Source organism: Mesitornis unicolor, unplaced genomic scaffold (assembly GCF_000695765.1).
Source record: "Mesitornis unicolor isolate BGI_N332 unplaced genomic scaffold, ASM69576v1 scaffold39335, whole genome shotgun sequence".
In the NCBI taxonomy this organism is placed as follows: domain Eukaryota; kingdom Metazoa; phylum Chordata; class Aves; order Mesitornithiformes; family Mesitornithidae; genus Mesitornis; species Mesitornis unicolor.
In genome coordinates, this window is record NW_010188299.1 from 5,897 (window position 1) to 19,564 (window position 13,668).

At 48.5% G+C, this 13,668-nt stretch overlaps 1 protein-coding gene across 1 annotated transcript in view; it reads right to left on the bottom strand.

Moving 5' to 3' along the window:
• Positions 1 to 1,931: 1,931 nt before the first annotated feature.
• Positions 1,932 to 13,668, bottom strand: part of LOC104541602 (ral GTPase-activating protein subunit alpha-2-like) — a gene marked incomplete at its 5' end in the record, with an annotated part of 67,788 nt that continues 56,051 nt past the window's right edge. Inside the window, 1 exon segment of the mRNA XM_010185708.1 lies at positions 1,932 to 2,086. Within this exon segment, the coding sequence (XP_010184010.1) occupies positions 1,932 to 2,086 (155 nt within the window).

Genomic DNA, 13,668 nt, shown 5'->3' on the forward strand with positions numbered 1-13,668 from the left:
CCAGTCCTGAAAAGAAAATAAATAAAAATACACATTTTATTTTCTAATTTCCTTTTCCGACATGCAATCAGTAGGAAGCAAACCCAAAATGTGAGGCAGAAAATCAAAGCCCTTGGAAACGAGCTCTTCCCAGCAGGATGGCTCATGGTCACCACCGCCAGCCCCTCACGTTGCCACCTCAGGAGAAGTGCAAACAAAAAATCAACGGTGGCCCAGTGGTGCATTTCGCTTCATCGAAAACCAAATGCCCACTGCTAAAACCAAACCAAACCATGCTGTTTAGAGGCGTGCATTTGAGTGCCAAGCAGCAAACCAAACAAAAATGGAACAAAAAGCAACAGTGTGACCTGGGCCTGGGGAGGGCTGGAGGGTCTGACACAACACTGGAGAACGGGCAGACCCTGACTTTCAAAACACCAAAAAGATGAAGTTAACACTATGTTATTTGCTTTCCAGCCATCTCCTCCTCCCGTCCATGCACGCTGGGCCAGGGAAGCCCCAGCTGAGCCCAGCCCCAGCCCCAGCGCTGCTGGGTCCCACTGCAGTGCTCGGGCAGAGGCTCAGGTTGTGCCGCTCCTGGGGACATCCCTTCACGGTGCAGCAGCGACTGGGTTCTGCCCTTGGCCTGGCACCCTCGGTCACAGCAAGCAGCTGCAGGATGGCTCTCAGATTTGTTTCTATAACGCAGGGGGTTTTCTTAGCTATAAAAACTGATCAGCCCTAGAAAGCTATGGTACACTGAAATACATTTCCTACTGAAAATACAGGATTTGCTCACTACACAAAGTACCAAGAGGACACCGTGCATCCTCAAAAGCCTTCAGCTTTGTTTTATTCTAACTAGAGCTGCTTCCAGTAGCAGACTGCTGCCCTGATGATGTGACAAGGTGAGGTGGTTACCCAAGAGGGGCTGTAAGTACTCGCACCGTGGTGAGAAGCAATCGTGGCAAATGTGTGGCATCTGCTACCAAAAAGGAGTTTGGTTATTTTGCTTTTTCTAGCGAGTTATTCACGGTGCACAGCCATCGCATGCACCATGGCAAGTGATCCAGCAATCTGGAAGCCACAGCCGGTGCTGAGAAGGAGGACTTCTGCCTAAAATCAGTGCAAAGACGTGAATGGTGGAACCCAGCTGGCACAGGAGCTGCAAACCGGTACCCAGACCCGCACCGACACTGCTGCCCGGTACCCACAGCTCTGCCGATGGGCACCCAGGAGAGCCTGGGCCTCTGCTCCGCTGTGCCGGACCAAGCGGGGCTGGAGCAGCTTTGGCTTTGGGAATTTACCAACAGGCAGGGACACATGGCCTTGAACACAACACCGTGACTGCACAGAGCTTAAGGCAGGTGCTGCCGCTCTGCGAAATCGGTTTTTGCTCCTCAGCTGCAGGTAGATGACCTCACTGATGAGCACTGATTCTTAGAGAACAGCAGGGGCGCAGGGGCTGAACACAGACTGGGAGTGCCTCCATCATTCACCCTCGCTCCCGAGGAGGGGGGCGTTGGTTAGGTGGCATACGCAAACCTCTATTGAGACAAAATTCCCTAACACACAATGAAATGTTGACCGGAACAACTAAAAGCAATGCTCTAAAGTTACATTAAATAACTGCTTTCAATACTGGTTCATGTCCTCTTGCTGTGACACCAGTGCTTGTGCCCAGGTGCTCGGGGAGGACGTGCGTGCCGCCATCGGCCCGATGCCAGCAGGGAGAGCTCCATCGCCTTCGTGCTTTGTGATGGAAACGCTGGAGTGAAATGCACGGTGACGGCGTGGGTGAAGGCTGATCATCAGCCCTGGCTGAGGACAGAACTGCAATTCTGCAGAGCAAACCCCTCCACACAGGCTCATCCAAAATTGCAAGTCCTATAGCGGCAGTAAATAATTTGTCTATCTCAAGGTCTCTTGGGTTCCCTGGGCCAGAGCTGGCCTCAGCTGGAGGACTTGCTGAGGGCACTGGCGGAGCGGCGAAGCTTCCCCGAGACCCTGCTCTTGGAGGCACGTGGCAGCGTGGGAGAGGCCGGATCTGCCAGCTCGACTCCTATGGTGACGGTGAGGTCAGCGCTTGCGCTGGTGGTGAGGCAGCCTGGAAAACAGAGGGGGCAGAGGAACAACAGCGTGAGCCAAGAAACAACCTCCCGTCTGCAGCAGGATAACCGCCTGGCAAAATGCAGCCCCTCTGCACCTCCTCTTCCAAATTAATCTGGGATAGCACTCAGGTGAACTTGACACTCAGAGTAGAAATTTGGCCATACTGTGCTTCCCTGGAGAGATGAGGAATTTCTCTTTGCCAGCCTCACAAAAAAGCGAGGACCGGGCAGGCCGTGAGCGGTGGGCAGAGCCCAGGTGTGTGCACACCCCTGGCAGCAGCCCTGTTTGGGGCCAGCACAGCGAGGTACCACAGCCGGGGAGGGATGCACCCATCCTGCTCGCTCAGAGCTCCAACAAAACCCACAGAACAGAAGTCAAAAATGTTTCTGTCAAGTGTGGGTTTTAGAATTACCATTTTTGCAGTGTGTCACCAAAGGGCTCTTCTGTATTTAATCTACTTTGGAGAGCTGGAAGCGAGTTTCCAGAGCAGGAGTGCTTCCATGAAACTCTACCTGGAAGGTGTCTTGGCCTCTGATAAGCCCAAAGAATCCCAATTTTTTTAAACTAGTTCCAATCCTTAAAGAGGATGCTAAGTACCCACCACTACTGGTGCACTCAGGCACCATTCAAGAACTTCATCTGTGGGCTGGGGAACCTGGGCGGCCGCAGCTGTGCCTATGTGTGTTTGCGCTTTGTTGTTCAACAACCTGAAGTTACACCTTCAGCTGCTCCCCACAGGCAATTAGGATGGGAGACCAGGGCCAAACAGGTTGCCTGAATGCAAACAGGTGAGGATGCAGCGATTAAACCAAGGAGTAAATGAATAAACTGAGGTGTGAGCGGCTCCTGCCTCTTCCCTGCACCGTGGTAGCGGTGCCCCGAGGAATACAAACTCGCATGCTGCAACCCAGCCCTGCTCTTGCTGCTGGGGCTCTGCCCTGTCCCCGGGCATTTCCCCCTGTGAATGCCGTTTCATCAGCTCCCTCGGGGTGCGGTATTTTGAAACCATGTTACACTTCTCTAAGCCTTTACACGAAGTTTTTATGAGATGTGGGACAGCGGAACGGCCTCGCACCCAGGAGAGTGGAGGAAGGCTCCAAGCTCACACAGAAGGTCAGGGCCAGTCTCGGCAGCTATGGGACCGTCTCTGAACTCCAGCCTGACAGTTGTGTTTTGCAGCACAAACCTATTTTCAATTCAACAACAAACTGCATTTTCAGGCTGCGTGTTTATTTGCAGTTAGTTTATGTGGCTGATGATTGCAGGGGTATCTTTAATACTCCCTTCAACTTGATTAGCCCAGGTGACTCTCAAACGTGCAGAAAACGCACCAAACTGCAGCCCGTGCCTTGGCTGAAGCTGTGAGGGTCGAGCTGCCATCAGGCAGTGGTGAGGAGGGACAACCTTGAAGGGAACAAGGCTGAGGTTGGCTTGCAGCTAAACCCAAAATGCGCCTTGGTCTTGCTCCTCTGAAATCCCTCAGCCAGTTCCCAAACCTGTATTTGCATTTCAAAGGCAACCTTTACTTACCAGATTTATACCCAAAGACAATTAACTGAAGGGGAAACATCGCATTAAAAAAAGGTGAAAAATGTGACTTAGCATGCGAAGGCATTTTCTGTGGAAAATGTGCAGCAGTCAGTTGCGGATTAAAACCAAAACCTGCAGTGGAGGGGAGTGCGGGGGAGGGAAGGGCTGGGAGGGAGGTGTCGGACTTTACATTCCTGCAGTTCGGCAGAATGGCAGATGGTCAAAATAATACAGTTTTCGGCAAATGGACGAGCTCAAGCAATATTCATGCAAGTGCTGGACAAAGCACGGTCTGTGCATATGAAAAGCAGCGCGGGGGGCGCGGGCGAGGCGCACCTCGCTGGGGAGCACCCGCAGCATTCGGGAGCCCGCGCATTCCTTCAGTCCCAACTTTCCTCTGGCAAAGCCTGCGCCTTGCAATCATTGGAGCTCCCCTGAAAACCGCCTTGATTGATAGGGAGACAGCAGCTGCGGAGTGAGCAAGCAATAACCACAGAAGATAAAGGCTTTCATACAAATATTATAATTCCACTTGCAAGCTGTCTGGCACGAACTCTAATTACTTGGCCGTCTTGCAAGGGGAGCCTGCAACTTTGCTGGGAGAGGAGGCTCCGCTCGCTCGGCTGCGGCGGGAGAGGAGCCCAGGAAAACCGGCGTCGTGTTTGTGTTCATGTTCAGATGCTCACGAGAGGCTCAGCTATTTTTGTGGTGATATGGAGGAGGGGTTTTTTTCCCTCTCCTGCTGTGTTTGTTTCAGAGGGTGCGCAGGCAATGTAATATTGTAAGTTGTAAAAACCGAGCAGTAGCTTCCACAATGGTGGAGAAAATAAAAAATACTCGTTTCTGACTCACAGGTGGACCAGCACAGTGCTTAACATTTACAACTCAGCCAAACACGTGAAATCTGCAAAAAGAGGGGAGAAAACCCACCAAAAGGTTTCCTGCAAGTAGCACAGGTTTCTGGGTGACACCACCATGGGGGTGGTGCTGTGCAGCTCTCATGGGTGCTCGCCAGCCCCAATCCTGCCCAATGATGCCCCAGTGACAAACACAGAGGCGAACAGGCCCAGCCATCACCAAAAACACTTCCCACCACGGCAGCAACCTGAGGCAGCGGCAGCCACCTGGGTGGGTGGTGGGCACCCCATGGGGCTCAGTGTGTGGGGAGCAGGGGTGGAGATGGGGCAGTGGTGACAGGGACAGAGACAGATCCAGAGAGCCCCAGAGCCACGCGCTGAGCACAGGAGGAGGAGGAGGAGGAGGAGGAAGAAGAAGAGAGCTGTGAGTGATGGAGCACAATGCCAGCAGCAGCGGGGCCTGCGGGAAGCATCGCTCTTACCTGCGGCAATTACTGTAACGAGACCATTACATATTCTAATCTAAAGGGAGAGAACACAAAACGGTATCAATACAGGAACAGCACACCCGTCGCCCCCGCGCGAAGGCCAGGCTGGCTGCTGGCGGGCGCCCAGCTCAGCAGAAACCAGGCACGGGCACCACAGGAAACCCTGCACATGGTGGGCACCAGTCGTGGGGGCACACGGTGGGCATAGGGGCAATTTGCAACAGAGAGGTCAGCTCCGCGCCCTCGGGGACCGGGAGAGAAATGGGTACCCACAGGCATCGGCCGTGCCCCTGTTGTCTGCTGATTGGGAAAAAAGAGGCAGGAAATCTTGGCAAAAAGTTGGAAATAATAGTAATTTCCCTTCATTTTTTGCCAAACTGTCTATGTGAGATGGAGGGACTGCAGCGGCCTCTTATTCCAGCGACATTTCCAACGCTGTTAGTGACTGTACAATTTCAAACTGGGTAAAATCTGAGGTTTCACAGAGACCCAAACCACTGCTGCACTGTAGGCAGGCTGAACAACACAGAATTAATCAGCATTGGGCCATGCAAACTTGTCCCACGAACAGAAAGTCACTTGTGCGTGCAAAACCATACACCTCCAGGCATCAAGACACAGGTGGGTGACGGATTGGATGCCTCTGCGGTCTCTTACAGGTACAAATGCTTTATGGTGATGAAGGCTTAAGCTGTTAAAATATGTTCCTTGCAGGAAGGGATTAAAAATTCAGTTAGTAATACAGACAAAATTACACTTTAAATAAAGAGTTACCTTTTGGAAAGCTAAAGATGGCTTATTTTATTTTAAATCTACTGAATAGAGCAAACCGAGTTTCTCATAGGCCACCAGCACGTGTGCTCTAGGAAATAAAGATCTCTTAGGAATTTCTCTTCTAGTGAAGCAGATAAAATCTCCCGAAAGCAGAACAACTCCCTGTCCCACTCTTGAGCACACCCACAAGCACCACAATATTGTACTGATAACGGTGAAACCTCCCCTGGGAGAAAGCAGGCAGGACCCTGCCAGGCCAGAACAGCACCGGGGTGTTCCCACGCAGCTGAGCTGCTGGAGGGGTTCAACCCCACACCAGAACTGAGCCCTCCTCAGGGACCCCATGAGCCGAAAACCAAACCCAAAAGCTCTGTCAGCTCCCTCATGGGTGCAGTGACATTAAGAGGATTTTTCATTCCCCTAAACCAAACCAACCAAACAACCCAGCTTGAAAATCAGCTTTTCAAGTCAATGATAGCTCAGCAACAGCATTTGGCACCTCACACGGCTTTACAATACATGAGATCCTTCCTGATGCGCTGCAAAGCTGCTGGGTTTGCTCTTAAGAACTACACCAATGAGAAGGGTATAATTTGTGTATTGTCAGGCTACTGAAAATTTCATGAAAAAGCCACTCGCTGCTGTGGAAATTTCCCCTGGGAAAGGCTTGACAAAACGCAGTGCAGCCTCCTGCTGCTCCTGTGCCTGCTCTTCCCTTGCCCCGTCCCCAGGTGAAAGCAGGGAAAAACCTTTGAGCCTTCAACTGTGTTCACACACAGGATCCTGAAATTAGGCTCATTTTTACTGACAGGATCTCTGCAGAATTACTCTGCGCTGTCTCCAAAGCTGGGCACTGCTCCAGACCCAGCCGTTTTTAGCAAGGTGCAAGCGAAACCTAAAAATCCCCTCCTTGGGCATGGCTGTAGTCACCCACCCCCAGCGCAGGGTGGCAAAGCAGCCCCCTGCAGCTCTGCCATGGCATCTTCCTCGGACTTTATTACCCTGGGAGGAACCAATTTGACAAACTAAGCAGAAAACTACTGCTCTTACTTGCTAAACTTCTCTAATGTGCAAAAAAGGCTAAGGAAGGTGGGTCTTAGCATGTGCTCAAGTATGCAAAAACAGATTACAACATCATCCATTATTGTTAAGGATTTTAAAGCTTTATACTTGAGAAGACCCACAAAGTTTTCACATCTAACCCCTCTTTCCCAAATTAACCTATCAGCCATGTCAGGTCTGTGGAAACCTTTTTCTTTCCCAGTAAACGTGAGGGGAATAAAATTCCAGAGAGAGCCATGTACGTAAATCTGCTCAGCATTTTGACTTGTTCTGCTTTCCACTCAAGGATGTGGCTGAAAACACAGCATGAGCAGCATCCCCAGCCTGTGTGCTCAGCGAGTGCACTCTGAAGAAATTATCATTCAATAAAGCTGAGGCTGTGTTCATGCAAAACCATGCAGGTTCAATGGTCTGAGTGCAGATACAGGCACCAAGTGCATTAAGGACACAGGAGGTCAAATGACTGGAACTGCACTTACACTGGGTGGCCCTTTGGTGGCTTGGCCTGTTTGGTACGAGCCGTTAAAATATTTCACATTTTGTTACAAGAGAAAGTTGTTTTAAACCTTTATCTTCCATCTTTGAGCAAATCCAAAGGCTGTGTGCAGCGAGAGGGGATCTCCTGAGAGAACAAGCGGGTGCTCTGAGGGCCACCACAGCCCAAACATCACTCATCCGCTCTGTTTGGAGAGTCTCTCCGTCAGCTGAATTTACATAGCCCCTTTCCCCCTCAGACCCACAAAAATGCTGCAGAAGAAAGAAGGCCATTGGAACTGACTGTCCTAAACATTACCAGCTGCACAGCCCCACACCAGGCTGCTCTAGGGAAGGTGTGGGGGGACAGCCCAGCCCTGGCAGTGCCGCAGGGCCAGCAGAACCCAAGGGCAGTTTTGTCCCTGCTTCCCGTGACCAGACTGGACCCTAAGCAAGGTGCTGCAACAGCCAAAGCATGGGAAAGTTTGGAGGTTTGCTCCACTGTATTTGGTTATGAAAAATAAAAGAAGTAGTACTTTCAAAAGCTGTAACTGAAATGGTAAGAAGAATTTAAACCTACGGGTTAATCAAGGGCAGAAACAACCCCAAGCAAGCTAAAAAGCCCACTTGCAGTTCCCAGCACAGGCGATACAGGTGACAAGTGCTTGACACCATCACGTACCAGCCTTGATTGTTTGAGAGATTTGGAAATAAACGCTAACTGCACACATCAAAGTTGTAATTAGCTGTGGCTTGGAGCAGCCACTAATCAGTTCTGCAGGGTCAGCCGCCCAGAGGGACCACAGCAAGCGCTGGTGGTCATTTCCCCTTCGCACACAGCATTTCGGGCAGCCCAAACCTCCGTCGGCAGCCCAGGGCAGGCAGGTCGGCACCGCACCGGCTGACATGCGTCAGCGCAGAGGAAAAATGCAAAGGGGCCACATTGCCTGGAGCCTTCTTGGGAGCTGACAGCTCGAGCAGCTGGAGCTGTCACCCGGCAGAAGAGAGAGGCCCATCAAGATCCCATGTTTTCCCATCCCAGTGCTGGTTGCGAGAGGAAGCCTTCCCTTGCCGCCTTCTCTCCCCCAGATCATAGCTGGGAGAGCTCCCTCTGAGACAATCAATTAAAAAAAAAGCAGCAAAGGCCCAGGCTGAGGGACCCGATGTTGCTCCCACACCCCCTCCGCTGCAGACCCAGAGAAGAGACCCCAGCACCTATGCAGCCTTGGGGACAGGGACAGGTCCAGGCTGCACCCCCTTGGTGGCAGCGGGCAAGGATAGAAAGTGCCCTGGCACCCAAAGCAGCCTGCAAAGTAGTGACGTGGCTTCCTTACCATCCTGCACGTGTTCACGCACCTCTGACCCAGGCCCGGCTGTTCTGGTGCAGATTTACCTCAGACCGATCAAATCAGAGGAGCTATTGGGGTACAGAGCTGATGTCACCAAAGGATTTGCTTTGTGGTATTTACTATGCATTTGCATGGCTAGACTTCGCAAACGAAGATAAGGGAAGGACACTACTCACGCTTGCTGTAAGTGTGCTGATGGCTAAACAGGCCGATGCGGTTGCAAAGGGCAACTATGACTCTGCCCTATTTAGTAACAGAACATTTCCAACCCTTACAGGGAAGCTAAGAATCTTACTAATTCAAGGATGTATTTAAATTTCTTGACAAAATGCTGACTATCATACTGCTAACAGGCACAACTTAAGTTTTAAAAAATGTCAAGGGTCTGATCAAGCCACAGGATCAGCCCCATGGCGTAGAAGAAGCCTCCTTTTTATTCCTTCATATGAAACTACCAGCAAGGTGTTTAAACTCTTCAGACTGCTCAATGTATGAGATAAATGAATGAAGAAAGGTGCCGCAGCCTGGAAAAGATTTCCACTGACTGCCTGAATCCAAACAAGGGAAAATGCTGTTTCTGATTTCTCGTGTTGTCTCTGTGACAGTGACAAGTGCTCCTGTGGAAGAGGGATGCCTCAGCCACTGCTTCGTCATCCAGCAAAACTATGATTTTGGTTACAGCATCCACAGAAATCATTGTGATTTCTAGGCTTTGCCATTAAAAGATCCCAAAAGTGCAGAACATTCTGAGTTTCCTCCTTCATTAAATGAGGTAATTATGCTTGATTCAATTGAAAATTTCATCTGGCACCTTTTCACTCTCTGCCATCAAGCAGCTACCATGGGCCAAGAGACAATTTCACCGAGCAGGAAAGGCCCATCCCCATCTGCCAGCAGTCCTGCCTCTGTGCCATGCTGAGATGCAGGCACAGCCTCGGTGAGTTTTTGGGTGAGCCGGTAACTGACATGGAAGAAACACAGTGGCAGGAGATCTCTGTATTTCTGAGGCTGGCAGTGATGGAGATGGTTGTGAAGCTGCCATTTCTGCTGCTGAGTACCACACACCCAACAGCGCGGTGCTGTGGAAGAGGGGCAGGAGACCCACACATGGATCACTGATAACTGAGACCGCAGGGGTACGGGGCACCTCCCAAATTGCTTGTGCAGGGTCAGCATCCTTCCAAGGGCAGGGGGCAGGGTCAGGCTGTAACTCAGCAGTGGAAGATGCTCTGGGTTCAGATCAGCTGTAACTACCTGATACCACAGAGAGACCCCAGGTCCCTGCACGTCCTCCTGAACACCCTTCACAGGGCAGGGGAAAAAATAAAGAAACACCGTGAGCGCTGCCTCTTGGGTAACTCTTCCCTGCTTCTCCTCCCCAGGCTGCTCGTCTTTGTTTGCTGCCCGGACAACCCTTAAACTGCAACGCCCGGCACCTATGCTTGCAGGTTTTCCTTCTCGTCCACTAAGAACTCAGTTCCCACAGACCTGGTAATGAGCTCTGCGCTAATGACCCAACTTCTTGCGCTCCCTTCTGCATTTAAGGGCAGCACCTGCGTTGGAAAAGGGAGGATTTGGCACAGAGGCTCAGCCCGTGCCAAAGCGCCGCGTGTCGCTCCCCGGCAGCGTCCCGGTCCGGCCAGTGACAATTGCCAGATGGTTTCGGCACTGCCTCTGCTCGCAGTGGAAGCAGCTGAGCAGTGGGCTCTATCCTGCCAGGGCAGCCCGCAGTGCTCCAAGTCCCAATTACTGGAAACTGATTTTTCAGTTTCAGGCAACACTGTCACATTGATCAAACCCAGCAGCTGGCACGTGCTGCGTGCGCTGCAATATCGTGGCACGGATATTCACTCTCAGACGTGTATTTATTTTTTTAATATTCGGCTCCATCCGGCTTCTCTAAAAATATGCAAAAATATTACACAGAACCTGGAGAGATTGTTATTCTACCAAGTACACAGAACTGACAAAACAGCCTACAGATTTTCAAGGAAAAAGAAGTAAAGAAAGACAGACAAGTCAAAAAAAAAAACCAAACCAGAAAAAACAAACCAAACAAAGCCAAGAGGAATCATTCCTCAGTTAGCTGTAAAAATAATTTAAGTCTGTTTTTCTTCTGTTTCTGTCAAAAATATATTTTAAAATCACATGGCCATTTGAAATATTCCTTTTGCTTTAAAAGGGGAAATATAAAACTCAGCAACTAGCAAAAAGTGTTTTAAAATAAACCAAGTCTTGTTTGGTTTACATTCATGTATTTTCTACAAGAAATTTATGCATGTAGAAGTCTGTAGACAAAAGGAAAGCATGTGTCACCTTTTCAACAAAAAGGCTGCAAAATCTCAGTTTTATGTAAATAAGCAGGCACGGCTTCCAAGACTTTAAAACCAGGGAATGCTGACAACATCTATAGTTCCTCAACTCAAGTGTTGCTCCTGGGCAATGCTGTAATATTCATTAAAGACTCCATTTATCAACAGATACCACACGTCAGAGTTTTCCAGCACAGTTTCCCTGACACTCCACTGAAAACGATGCTTTAAAAAAATTAAAATGGAAAGCAATAATCCGAGATGCTTTTGCCTGCCGGTTCATTCCACAATAGCTATTAGCAACTAAAAAAAAGTAAAGATTTACACGATATCCTTTCTGATAACGTCAAGCATTATGCATTATTTTCCAAATCATTAGCATGCACAAGAATGACCTCATGGTGAACAGATGCACTTGGATATGGCAGTGATTAGATCAGTCCTCTCAGCAGTCAAGTGTGCCCATTTCAATTAACCCTTTGAAGCACCAACTGCAAGCCTGCGCTGCTGCAAAGCAGGTCAGTAGGTTCTCTTGAAAGTAGAAATCTGCCCTTGCAAGTATAAAACCCTCAAATACAAATCCTTCCCCGGTGGCAGAGCTACCTCTTTTACTTCCTAGAATATCTGACTGCTTCCATTTGCTAAGAGTTAACGTGATTCTGGCTTCCGATCTTAAATGAAAAAAACAACCCTTGTTAAACGTCTTTTAGTCAGCAGAGGTAATTAAAGTTGGAACGCTTTTGTATGCATTTGTGCTGTGCCTCTTTTATTTTTATGTTGTTGGTTTTTTTTAAGAACACACATGTATTTTGTTGAATTACACTTTTTTTGTTGGCCAAGGGAGCAAGAACAGAAAAAGACAGCAGCTCAAAACTCCATCCTCTAAAACGAGAGAAATCTGCAGAGGGAAAGGATAAGAATAATTCAATAGTGTTGGATTACGGAGGATTTCCTGGGCTGACTCTCATACCCAGCCTAATTAAAATACAGCATGTAATGTACCAGTTTAACAACAAAGGACCGTATTCTCATCTTTTGTTCCTAATCTGCACATCCCCTAAATGAGTTCAGGGATGTCCGTTCTGCCTACCAGGCTGCATTTCCAGCGTCTACGATATGCAGGGCTATCTGTGATACATGTAGGGAGCTTAAGGCTCTACTTCTGAAAACAGCAAAAGAGGTCAATTGGATGATTTTCATGCATAAAATGGAGCACCTGCAAGACTATTGGTGATAGGGGAGACTAAGACAGGGCACACTTCAGGAACCCCATATCCCATCTGAATCGAGGGGAAGCATCCCCTGAGGCACTATCAGAAAACATAAACACATTTAGTTCAAATAAACAGATCATAGCTAATAATACACCAGTAATGTGTCATTAACAGCTACACATTCCATTAATTTAATGGTCTTGATTTCCTTCTTGTAGTGTGTTAACTACTGAAAACAATCTTGATTTTAATAAAAATCAAGGGTCAGCTTACTCACTGACTCTACTGTGCACATGTACGTGCAGCGATGGCAGGATTACAATTAAGTGGTATTAAGAATAAGACCAGAGGAGAATTAATCTTAAATTTACCTGAAAAGTTTAAGCTAGGCAGGGTTAGTAGTTTCAGCTGGCTCGTTACTTGAGGAGGGGAACCACAGATCTGTGTGAGCTCCATACATTTACTGCTCTGTGATTCACGTTTTCAGTTTCAGAATAGAAATTCCCCTTTTACATGAAGAAAAACACCATCCGCATTTCTTAAGCGGCAGACAGCCACTTTTGCAGGCACAGGACAGGTGAAGGCAAGCTCAGAGGAGGTCTAATGCCCACGGCATGGGGGGACAGGCTGCACACGGGCTAAAGCAGAGCGGCCGCCATTCACAGCCCCAACTATGCCCACGCCAACCGCAGACTGGAGGGTCCAGAAGGGTTTTTCATCCCTTTTTCATCATTCTCATGGATGAATTGATGGCTGCAAACTTGGTCAAACTGCACCTGAGCTGGTTTGTTATTTATTTCCAGAAGCTGCCGGTACATTTGTTGGTAAATGTGGAAATAGGGAAGCACGAGGCAAATGCTCGTGATCTGTGTGAGGCTCCCTGCTCGTGGGACGGGGACTCACTCAAGCTGTGAGGTTCACATTCAGCCTTCTTGCTGGCAGGATGGCTTTTGAGGGAAAATACAGCCCAATGGCAATGACTGACACAGCTCCTGGTAATCAACTAAATGTTGACTAAATGTGCAAGTAAATCAGCAGGTAACACGAGGAGACTCTCTGAAGCAAAGATTTTGATGCCAGAAGTCATGATTGGCCTCTAGTTTCTTTGAGAGCGTGAAATAAATTCTGACATTTGGCAGTCCGAAAATCAGGACCTGCCTGTGGCAGGTTTTACTCTTAAAAAAATAAATAAATCATGAAATCATAAAAATGCATTCAAATGCTGAATGATTTAACAGTGTCCTGAAAATCTTAAGTAGATATAAAGAAACAATTTAAATTTTTTTTGCATACAAAATCACAGACTTCACAAAGTATGACTGAAGTATTATCAAATGAATCTGTCCTTGATTGTCAAACTAAATTTGTTTATAGTAAGTGTGCTGTAAGAAGAACGCGAAAACCAAATACAATTATGCATAGAGCAAAACATTTAAAATATATTGCTATATCTACATTTTTATTTGCTGATACATCAACAGATAAATGATTCAAAGTGCTAACAACACTGGCCATGA